This window comes from Plectropomus leopardus, chromosome 17 (assembly GCF_008729295.1).
Source record: "Plectropomus leopardus isolate mb chromosome 17, YSFRI_Pleo_2.0, whole genome shotgun sequence".
Classification (NCBI taxonomy): Eukaryota; Metazoa; Chordata; class Actinopteri; order Perciformes; family Serranidae; genus Plectropomus; species Plectropomus leopardus.
The window spans coordinates 11,576,306-11,588,515 of record NC_056479.1 but is presented as its reverse complement, the minus strand read 5'-3'; the positions used below and the strand labels follow the sequence as shown (position 1 = coordinate 11,588,515).

Genomic DNA, 12,210 nt, shown 5'->3' with positions numbered 1-12,210 from the left:
GGCATCGCTATGAACGCTCGGCCACCACAAGCCAGTATAACCGGTGCCAGAGCTTGGTCCGCATTGCTGACAGTAAGTCGAACTTGTTTCCGGTGAGGGTTGGACTCTCACAGGGCTGCCCTTTGTCACCGATTCTGTTCATAACTTTTATGGACAGAATTTCTAGGCACAGCCAGGTTGTTGAGGGGGTCCGGTTTGGTGACCTCAGGATTGGGTCTCTGCTCTTGGCTTCATCAGGCCATGACCTCCAGCTCTCACTGGATCGGTTTGCAGCCGAGTGTGAAGCGGCCGGGATGAGAATCAGCACCTCCAAATCCGAGGCCATGGTTCTCAGCCAGAAAAGGGTGGAGTGCCCCCTCCAGATCGGGGACAAGATCCTGCCCCAAGTGGAGGAGTTTAAGTACCTCGGGGTCTTGTTCACGAGTGAGGGAAGGATGGAGCGGGAGATCAACAGGCCGATCGGTGCAGCGTCTGCAGTAATGCGGACGCTGCACCGATCTGTCGTGGTGAAGAAGGAGCTGAGCCGAAAGGCAAAGCTCTCGATTTACCGGTCGATCTTCGTTCCTACCCTCATCTATGGTCACGAGCTTTGGGTAGTGACAGAAAGAACAAGATCGTGGGTACAAGCGGCCGAAATGAGCTTCCTCCGTAGGGTGGCTGGGCTCTCCCTTAGAGATAGGGTGAGAAGCTCAGTCATCCGGGAGGAGCTCAGAGTAGAGCCGCTGCTCCTCCGCGTTGAGAAGAGCCAGATGAGGGGGCTCGGGCATCTAATTAGGATGCCTCCAGGACGCCTCCCTGGTGAGGTGTTCAGGGCATGTCCCACCGGTAGGAGGCCCCGGGGAAGACCTAGGACACGCTGGAGAGACTATGTCTCACAGCTGGCCTAGGAACGCCTGGGGTCCCCCAGGAAGAGCTGGACGAAGTGGCCGGGGAGAGGGAAGTCTGGGCTTCCCTGCTTAGGCTGCTGCCCCCGCGACCTGACCACGGATAAACGGAAGAAAATGGATGTATGGATGGATGGATGGAGAAAACCCGTGTTACAGTATTACAGGTTCTCCCATGAAACCCCTGTTCCCCAGTACCCCATAAAAACTGCTTTCGGTATGAAGTTTGAGCAGCTACATGTGTAGGCTACCTCAGAGGATTACTGGTACCTGTAAGTGAGTAAGTAATATGATAATACTAAGTATTATCTAAACGGGTGCTTCTTATATGATGCATCTGCATGAAATTTTTAGTGCCAAAAAGTGCTTCTCCTTTAGTTTGTAGCAGCCGGTGTTAGGTTTCGTTTTCCTAAGTGATGTTACAAAAACACACAAGCAGGGCCCATTGGGGGTGCACTGTGCTCAAAAGCCGATAATGTTTGTAGTGGCCTCTCCATTTCAGTTTCAATACAACACCACAAGATAAATATGAGATTGCATGTAACTAGAATAGAGAGGGTTTGTGAAAGGCGTGCTTCTTCCCAGTGTAGCTCAGGCTTCCCCTGCCACTGCAAGGTGAAGACCAGCTGTTGTTCCTCCAGAGCCTCCCTCAGTAGGGCCCATCTGTGAGCAGAGTGCACAGAGGTTTTACTTTTGTTTCTCTGTATCACACAGCTGATCATAACAGAATCAAAAAAGAGGATAAGCAGAAATGGTCATTAGCAGGAATTTTAACATATGTATGACCAAAATTTGAGAGAAATATATCTATTGAGTGCATAAAGTCTTAGATCTTTAACTTAAAACTGTGAAAATGGAGCAAAAAAAGGAATTTTTGTTCAGTGTGTAGTAACTGCAGCATATTTATCTTGTACTTTTCATTATCCCGTGATTTCACCCATCTCTTTCCTTGGAGGTAATTCATCCAAAATGGCACCATGTGTTTTCCCTCAGTTTATTATGTTTCATTGATCATCTAATTCTCCTTGTGCTCAGCTTATAGGTGTAGGGGAAGTCAAGGCCACAGTGTGTAGTAACCATAGTTTTAATTTTTGTTAATCATATAAAGATATTGCGATGTGTAAGTATAGAACTTTTGAACTTGTATTCAGGCTGTTGATATCATTTTGAATTTTTGTACATTTGGTTGCACTAGAAGCTATTAACAAGATAAAATTCTTTATTCCTTCATCGCTCTGAAAAGGTGATGTTGCCAATTTTCAACTGATTAGATAAAGTATATAATGCTTTTTTAAAAAAAATTCTGTGCTTTTGCCTCTTTAAAAATCAAGTTATAACCCTTGTTACGCCCTGTATTGTTTATTCATTATCAGTACTGATGTACTTAACTTCCTAGTTTTTTCTTGACTTAACCCCTTAAAACCTGGATCGCCATCAGTTTTCTTGTGCTTTGTTGAGATGCCTTTCAACTTCTGAAGCCTTAGCAAATTTTTCTTTCAAGAACATTTTTTTTTGTTTATTTCCTCATTGCATTTGTTTTTAATTATTTTGGGGTAATTTTCTTGTTTTTTTCTGCTAATTTCTTGCTAATGTTTAGGGAATGTCTTAAATTGAACATCGCTTTCTACCCATGTTTTTAAAAGAAATTAAACACATTTGCTCAGGTTTTAAAGGCTTAAGATTTACTGTAACAAAGTTCTACAAAACAATGACTTGCAACCAAAAGCAGACAGTTGCTGAATAACCGGTTTGCATGAGTAACTATCTAAACAGTGAAGGCGATTTCATGCCAGCACACAAGCAACAACTTTAAGTTTCGTTTTCCTTATGTCATGAAAAGCGAATGGGGCCCAGTAAGGGGGCATAAAACCTCTAAGTACATTTTCAACATCCTACATACGAAAAAGGCCCCAGGAAGCCGCTGAAAGAGCAAATATACAAATAAGATACAAATATAGGCTGCGACATGGCTTTGTTATAAATGGTTGAGATAGACCCTATATGATGTAAGCGTAGTTCAAGCTTCTCCTGTCACTGCAGAATTGACGCTATCTGTTGTTCCTCCAGAGCCTCCCTCAGGTGGGCCCTTTGTTGGAGTTCAAAGGGCTTTTACTTTCATTTTCCTGTCTCCGCGTCACACAGCTGATCTTCACAGTATTTAAAGCCCCTCTGCTGTCACACACTGTGTTAGCTATAGACAAGGAGAAGTGGAGATCGCAACTCAGCCGACCGGTGAGTTAAACATAAATGATTCAGTGATTCAGCATGTACGCAGGAACTCTACCCTGATCCGGCCACACTTTATGGTTTTTATAAAGACAGTTTTGATGATCTAGTTTGATCTAGTGTTTGTTTCTTTTTTCACCTTTCTTCTTTCTACAATAATATTATCATTCTGTGTAATTCTGATGTGTTGTCATCCAGCAGGAGAGTGCAGGATGGCGGACTTTGAGCTTCGTGACTACCAGAAGGAAGTGGTTGAAAGGGCTCTTCAGGGCGAGAACATAGTCATTTGGCTGCCTACGGGAGGTGGAAAGACTCGTGCTGCAGTGTATGTGGCCAAAAAGCATCTGGAGACCACACCACGGGCTAAGGTGGTGGTCCTGGTAAACAAGGTACACAAAATGCACACGAAAGACCGGATAGAATAATTTCAATAATAATAACAAAAAGACTGAGCACTGAACACACTTTTTTTAAAAAAAATTTTTTCCCATACTCTAGGTCCATCTTGTGGACCAACATTACACCAAAGAGTTCAAGCCTCACCTGGGCTGTGAATACACCCTGAGGCCAGTCAGTGGAGAGAGTGATGACAAGGACTTCTTTGGAGAAGTGGTGCGAAACTCAGATGTGGTCATCTGCACAGCACAGATTTTGTACAATGCGATGACTAACACAGAGGAGTCCAAACATGTTGAGCTCTCTGGTCAGTAAAAGCAAACCTTAAACATCCGTTATTATAATGTTGTAGTGACATGATGAGTTGATGTTTGAGAGGTTTTCTACAGTCAGGTTAACAGTCAGATATCGAACCCTTTATGCTTTCCTGGTCCCTTACAGATATTACTCTCCTGATAATCGATGAGTGTCACCACACCCACAAGGACTCTGTGTACAACAAGGTGATGGCATGCTACATAGAGAGAAAGTTGAAAGGAGAACGACCATTGCCGCAGATCCTGGGTCTCACTGCATCACCGGGGACAGGGGGCGCAAAGATCCTGGAGACAGCTGTGGAGCATGTACTGCAGGTTGGGATTTACCTATTCACCCTGGGATGTCACTGAATTTGTCACTAATATGAGCTGGTCTGTTGAATCTCCAACAAGTCTCCTCTTCATCATCATCATCATCTTTCTCTCCCTCTCAGATTTGTGCCAACCTGGACTCAGCCATAGTTTCAACTAAAAACTATGTCTCAGAGCTGAAGAAGAAAGTTCCCAGACCCATCAAGACGTTTGACATTGTGGAGAAAAGGCTTGAGGTGAGCATGTTTTTTTTTTTTTTTTTTTTACTGTCCTCTTCTAAAAGACCAGTATGTAGGATTTAGTGGCGTTAGTGATGAAGTTGTACATTACAACAAACTGAATATCCCTGCTGTCACCCCTGCCTTTCCAAGCATGTCTGAGAACCTACAGTTACATTCAGGTAACGTATATACATGAGTGGCCCTGTGGTGAAAATTCATAGCTGTCATTATTAATTACATATTTTCACACATATCACACACACTGTATTTTATTGCTGGTCTTACCTTGTGTATGACTAAGCTAAGTTAATGACACATTTTAGGTTACTGTAACAGGTTGTGTAACCCTGGCTTCATCCTGGAACAAGACATCAAGTTATTGAAGTTATTGGAAAAACATGTTTTTTATGGTACCACGATCAGATGATTTGAGGGAATGGTTAAATATCAGAAAGAGTCAATCCAATGTCTGTTTTGATTGTTGCGTGAAAAAGAACCGGCCCCTATAAAAAAATTCTATCACTATCTGTCAAATGTGGCTTGCTTCAGTTGCTTTGCAAACCAACTCAGGTCTTTGATTAATGATCTTTATATTTCTCATGACTACGCCTCTGAGTTTCATTTTGAGTTGAAAAGTACACAACAGCCCTCTCAGCACCGGTGATAGGTTTGTCTGTTCTCGGCTTAAGTAGAAACATGGTGATGCAACATGGCAGACACACCTCCTGTGAATATATAAAGCTGTGGCTGGATCAGCTACCTGACCCGCTCACCAGCTGCATGACTCACCGGCCGTACCTGCACCTCAGTCCATGATTAGCCTGTTTTGCCCGTTGGTCTGTAAACAGAAACCCTGAATAAATAGTAAGGTAGCATTTAGCTAGCTATGAAGTGTACACAGTAAACAGTAAGCGAGGCTCTGGCAGAAAGCTGGTTTGGGTGAGGGTTACGTCTCGTTTCTTACAGCATGAATCACATCTTCATGTGTAATGAATTATAAACTGGTAATTACTGGTATTGTGGCAGGATTAAATAACTGTCACATTGGTGGGTTCTTCTTGTATTGGTGGGCGGAGTTTGTTTAGGCGTATCGTAGGCTTTGAATGTATTGTGGTCGCTCATTCATTCATCTAGAGCTCATTCTAACTCATGAAAACACAACAATTGGTAGTTTCAGGTGATTATACAATAATAAAAACATAATTATGAATATTATATTCCAAAAGATCCCCCCAAATCACACACACTGGTCCTTTAAAATTTTAATACCACTATTTGTAAAATTAGAAAAAAAAATGGAAAACTGAGGCTATGGTAGATAGCAATGTACTCTGATAATTACAACTCACCCCACCTGATGAGACCACCTTAGCACGCTGAGATAAATGAGTTGAAACCAACATTACCGGCATCAATTTTAATTTTGGATTCTCTCATTTTAAAGGTCTTGTATGAAGGATTTAGAAGCATGTAACGGTGTGATTGCAACCAACTGAAACTTCTTCCATGTCCCAAGCGTGTAGGACTACGGTGGCTGACACAAAAATGTTAATAGCCCTATCTAGAGTGAGTGTTCGATATGTCCACTCTGGGCTACTGTAGAACAACATGGCACCCTTCATGGAAGAGGACCTGTTCTGTATTAAGATATGAATGGCTCATTCTAAGGTAACAAAAACATGATTCTTAGTTTCAGGGGATTATGTGCTAATGAAAACATAATTATATTATATTTAATTACTGCCAATATATTCCCCCTAAATCCTACACACAGGACCTTAAACAAAAAACGATTTATATCTTTAAAACAATTTGAAAAATACTATAATCACACAGAAATTCTACATGTAGTTAACAACAGTTTTTCTTTTAGGATCCATTCGGGGATCATCTGAAGCAAATGATGCACATTATCCATGGGTACATGAACCTTCCTTCAGATGTCAGACTGCGAGAGTGCGGCACACAAGAGTATGAGCAAGATGTGGTGATACTCAACCAGCGAGGTTAGATCACAGTTTCCTCTTTGATCCTATAATGAAATACTGTGTTCGCTTGTGATGGCAAGGAGAACAAATGTGAGGCAAATTAAATGTAAATCAAATGTGAAGGGAAAGGGAAGCTTTGGTTAATGCTTGTACATAATTTGTATATGTCAGGAATCAGAGAGAACAACAGACTGGTCGCAGAGTGTGCACTCCACCTCAGACAGTACAACGACGCCCTGCTTATCAATGACACCCTGCGAATGATGGACGCTTATCACTCCCTGGAGGACTTCTACAGCAAGCCCACCAAAAACATTGATGGAACAGACTACTTCCTTAAGGCACTTTTCCAAGGTGGGAATCCAGAAATATTAGTTAACTTGTATTTTTGGCTGGGTCATTTTTGTTTATGTTAAGCCCATAATTTTTCCACTCTATTTTCCATGCATACAATAATTAGTCTGTCACTTTTACACAGAGAATCAGGTGGAGCTGAGGACACTTGCCAGAGATTCCCGCTATGAGAACCCAAAGATGGCCAAACTTCAGAGCACCCTGCTGGAACAGTTTTCTCCAGATAAGAATTCACTGGGGATCCTCTTCAGCAAAACCCGTAAAAGCATCCACTGCCTCAATGACTGGGTCCTCACTAATGACGTTTTACAGGAAGCTGGCATCAAGGCAGCCATCCTCACTGGGGCTGGCAACGGTATCACTTACATGACGCTGGTGCGTTTATATATAATCTATGAGCTTTAAGTCAGTTCAGTAATAACTTATCTATGGACGTGTTTCTGTTTTGTATGACTTAGTCCTGTTATGCTTTCTTTGCAGAACGAGCAAGCAGAGACAATCCGCAATTTCCGCCAGGGTAAACTCAACCTCCTGATCTCCACCAGTGTAGCTGAAGAAGGCCTTGACATTCCTGAATGCAACCTGGTGGTACGCTATGGACTGCTTACAAATGAGATTGCCCAGCAGCAGGCCAGCGGACGTGCCAGGGCGCAAGACAGCCGGTACTCAGTGGTCACCCAGAAAGGGGGACGGGAAGAGCGACGGGAGCTCATCAATGAATATCTGGAGGAGCTGACTGGAAGAGCCATTGCTAAGGTCCAAGAAATGAACCTCCATCAGTTTCGCATAAAGGTAAGGGTGCAATACTCTCTCCATCATTGTCCTCTACTCTCACTGCTTAGTGTTTCTGCCATCACTCTTTTTATTCTTCTTTTTCTACAGATAGCAGAGCTACAGAAGGAGGCAGTTATTTGCAGAAAAATTGCAGAGAGCCGCAAAATAGAGAAGAAGACTCGTAACACCGCTGCTGGAGTCCAGCTATTGTGCAGAAACTGTTTCAAGTCTGTGGCCTCTGGCAGTGACATTAAACTTGTTGACAACTCACACTATGTCAACGTCAATTCTGAGTTTGAGTGAGTATAATTCTCTGAGGTGTAACAGCTCATGCAAAAGTACAGTATATTTAGAACGAAATCTTTGCAAATAAACCTTTATTGCTCTAATCATAGCTTATCTTTGCTTTCAGGAAACAATACATAGTAGGTGGGCAGGTGGTGCTAGGAAAGAGATTTGAGGACTGGGAGCCTGGACGTACAATCAGTTGCAGAGACTGCAACAAGGTACAGTGCAATTTTTTAATTTAAAAATTCAGACAAAATAATTTTTATCCTGCTGAAAGGCAACAGTGCCATACTCGGGATCGGTCTTGGTCATGAGACCACGACTCACCAAACTGTCAACAAAGAACTACCAGCAACGAGCATACAGTTGCATCTCTTTAAGTTGCCTCTGTCTTGGCCAAAACAATTCACATGAACACACTGCAAAGACCAATGGCCAGCCAGCATGTATGTTCTGTGCCTGTGTGAGAAAAAAATATTCTCCATTCTAGCAGACACTGGTCTTCTGTAACTATCAGTCATGAAGGGAAAATGGAAGACTATTTTGCTACTAGAAAGCCAGTTAGCATATTAACAACAGAATCAAGTGCTGAAATAACAGAGCATATTTACTGTTCACCAGTGAACAGTAACAAAAACTGTCAGGAAATGTTTCTGCTCAAGAGCTCAACGTCTAAAGAAAAACAATACTACCCAATATCAAAAGTATATTTCAGTCACACACCCTCTTGACTCTGTTTCTTTCCTTACATCTGTTCATCTTCTCTTGCACTGAGGTTAACTGCCAATCAGAGAGATTTTATTTACTGATGGACTTCGCTGTCTGTTGTTCAACATGCTGATTTGGCTGAAAAAAAGGCCAACCATCCAGTACTCACCATGAAGACTAGGGCGACTGACATTCACTGACGGCCCAATATTGACCGATGTCTGTCGTCAGTTTGGTGTGTCAGGGCCTTTAGAATTAACCACATTTTCACTTGTTTGTGTCTTGTCTCTGACAAAGATGACTCACGATTTCATTTCAAGACTGATCAAGACCACAGCTAGGGGAATATCACAAAGTACCTGTGCAAAATAATGTCGAATAAAGATATTTGAATTGATTTCAGCTCCTTAGTGTTTGTATTTGTTTGCTTATAGAAAACAAAGGAAAATTGCCATGCATCAAAGACATTTCTTGTGGTGCATTTTTACACACACACACACACACACACACACACACACACACACACACACACACACACACACATATATATAAACATACAGTATTGCAATAAAAGAGTTGAATGAAGAAGAACATATGTTTTCTGTGGGTGCTTTCATCAGAATGTCAGAATCGCATGCAGTGTGGACTCTCACTGGTTTGGTCTTTGTCTTGACTTCAACATTGCAAGCCAGTCCATCAACTAAGCTGTATTCATCTTTAAATTCACAGGACTGGGGATTTGAGCTGAAGTACAAGGAAGTTGCCTTGCTGCCCAATCTCGCCATTAAGAACTTTGCCCTGCAGACCCCTGAAGGCAGGACAACTGTGAAGAAGTGGAAGGACGTCCCTTTCACTGTTGAAGACTTCAGCTTTGACGAATACTGCCAAGACCACTTCCCTGACCTCCTCGACTGAGAGACCAACAAAAAAAGCTCTATGTGGGTTTTTTCCTACTTCACATGTTTTCATGTGTTGTTTTAATTCTGTCTTTTGGTGTCAGTTTATCATTGCTCATTTACAGAGAGCGTCACTGTATTTTTTTTTTTTAGGTGGTTAAATGTGAACACAGGCTTTTCAATAATGCACTCTTTACATGCTTGCATTAACTGGTGCTTCCGAGCCAGTGAGACAGCAGTGCGCTTAAACCTATTATGCATCGATCATGCTTGAATATAGCATGACAGCTTTGTTTGTGCCCAAGGTCCCAACTCCCTTTGCATGTTTTTGTGTGCATTTCCTCTGCTTCATCTCAAGAAAACAATGAACTGTGCTATAACATCGACCTCAACCATCACAAACACTCTTCATGTCATCACTAAGATGATTCCTCATTAACTCTCTTTAAGATGATTTTAATTGGCAACTACATTTCACAGTAGATGCAATGGTAGACATGTACATGTGTGGCTGTAGTATGTACTGATGAAATCTTTTCTATAAATGTTTTTAGGATATAGCCACATTTTTTAGCTCTTTTATTTCTGTTGCTGTATACTATTTTATTAAAATAAATCCAAAAATACAAATAAACCTGACTAAAGTCGAGATGAAATTACAATCCTCTTGGCCCAGCAGATCTTTTGTAAATATTCTGCCTTCACTAACCACTAGGTGTCAGTGTTGGTTAGCCAATCACGTCAGAAACAATTTCTTTTTCGACCTCCCACTTGGTGTAAAACTGAGGTTGAGGAAGATGAATGTGTAACTCTCTTCTGACCCTCATCACACTTTGCTGATGCACTTTTGAGCAAAGCACAAAAGGGTTGGTAACAGCCCTCAGATGTGTGTGTGCAACATCTGGAAAATAACTGAATATACTCAGTAGATAGGAAAGGGATCAAAGTATTTTCATGTATTGTGATACAGTGGTTTATTTTTTGTGTAACTGTTTCTTATTGCGTGTTCAGGTAGAAGCATTGTATGCACTTAAAATGAATCACAATGTTTGCAAGAGCTTCTCTTTGTAGTTTTCAAAATGTTTTGCTATGAAATATTTTGACTGCTGCAGCTCACCACACTGCTTCTGCATCACTGGATCAATACAGGGTTATGCGTTTCAGCTAGGATCATTTAACACCATCTAAACAGTCTACACAGAGGAGCAGATGTATTAGACTTGCAAATGATCATTTAACACACTTGCTTCAAAGATATATTTTACTTCACTGTTTCTCACAACCCTCACAGTTTGATTCAAGCAATCCCCAAAAGACAAATTTAGCCAGCTAATCACAGAAAACAGTCTCTGCTGACGCTATTGAGTTGCATTTCACTGCTGTGTTTACATACATGAATCAAGTGTGCTATACAGCAGCACAGCATCAGATATAATGAGCAGTTTCCAAAACAAACCCAGATTATGAAATTAAAGCGACTGGCAAGGAAACCATTCATTTCAGGCTGGCAGCAGTACTGGGTAGATTCACTTTTTGACCCACAACACATCTTTGTGTGTATCTCAGGGCTAGACATGATTAGGTCAACCTCACAGTGCCACATGTGCCGTAATCCTTTCAAATCTGGCAGAGAGCTGGAGTCAGTAGTGCTGCCATGGACATAATCACACTAAAAACAGGCTCTGTTCCGGTGTCGTGCCTGATTCAGATTCAGGCAGGCGGAGAGGAGCCGTACAGTGTATGATTTACTCTGATCAGACTCAGGCTCTATAATCAACACTGATTACTTCCTTTTACTTCTCAGCTCAACACCCCATGCATCTTAATTGCAATTAGCTCACTTCTGAAATTAAAGCAGCTTGGAGTAGTTGAGCAAAGGATGATAACATGGTATGTTGTGTGTGTAGGTGTGTGGGTGTGAATTTAGGATATGCTTTTGGCATTTGTATAGAAGGCTTCTTATATTTTGTATCTAGGCCACAATGTATGTGCCATCTAATGCATACTATATGAGTCCAAATCTCTAAGTTTAGTGAATGGAAGCACCTCTTATAGCTGAGGGACTGACAATGTCTGAAATATCCAATAAATGAGACAACTTAGACTTTACTTAACTGCAACATAGCTTTCTCCAGTCTCCATATTTCATTTAAAATGTTGATGCAAGATAGAGATTTTGTGCATGTTATGAAGAAAGTAAAAGGGATCCCCTTTCTTTTAGGGCAGGGTTTATGCAATCTGTTAATAAGAGCTTAAGTATTTGTTGATTATTCGATAATTGAATGATAGAAAATAACTGTTTTGATAATCAGTTAATAATTTGTCATCTACACACAAAATTGCCAAAACTCTGCTTTTTCCAGCATCTTAAATGTGAGTACTTGCTACTTTTTCTGTCATATACGATGAGTAAATGGTACTATATATCTTTGGAATTTGGTCTGCTGGTTAGACAAAAACAGCTGTTAGTTGAATTATGGCATCTGACATAATGTTGAAGTGATTATGTATTAAGACAATTAACAGATTCATTGATAGTGAAAATAATAATAATAATGATTAAAAAAATAAATTGACTTTTTAATTTCATTTTCATGTATTTATTTTATTTTGTCGTGGTTAAATTCAGTTTAGGTGCTTTTAAATAGTTTAATCACAGAAATCTCCAGATATAAATCCTGCTCTCAGTGGTGGTCCCGGATGGGGTCATTGAAAATCTTGTGGTGACACAACAAAAAAAGAAGTGCTTACAGAATTTCAGGAGTTCTACCATGCATTTGAAGTAAATTGGCTATTTGAAAACTATTTTCTCCACTGTCAGTGTTGAGAGTTGAGGAACTGAAAAC

At 41.1% G+C, this 12,210-nt stretch overlaps 1 protein-coding gene across 2 annotated transcripts; it reads left to right on the top strand.

The window, feature by feature from the left end:
- Nucleotides 1-3,025: 3,025 nt before the first annotated feature.
- On the top strand, nt 3,026-11,484 carry dhx58 (DEXH (Asp-Glu-X-His) box polypeptide 58). 2 transcript variants are annotated; one of them, XM_042504732.1, is made up of 12 exons: nt 3,026-3,116; nt 3,312-3,499; nt 3,609-3,813; nt 3,948-4,138; nt 4,258-4,371; nt 6,230-6,362; nt 6,516-6,698; nt 6,823-7,073; nt 7,179-7,490; nt 7,581-7,771; nt 7,885-7,978; nt 9,198-11,484. In XM_042504732.1, exons 2-12 carry the CDS (start codon nt 3,323-3,325, stop codon nt 9,381-9,383), a joined length of 2,037 nt encoding a protein of 678 aa, XP_042360666.1. In that variant the 5' UTR covers nt 3,026-3,116; nt 3,312-3,322; the 3' UTR covers nt 9,384-11,484. The 2 variants fall into 2 exon arrangements, with proteins under 2 accessions (XP_042360666.1, XP_042360665.1); XM_042504731.1 differs by having other exon boundaries at nt 3,309-3,499.
- The last annotated feature ends 726 nt before the right edge of the window (nt 11,485-12,210 follow it).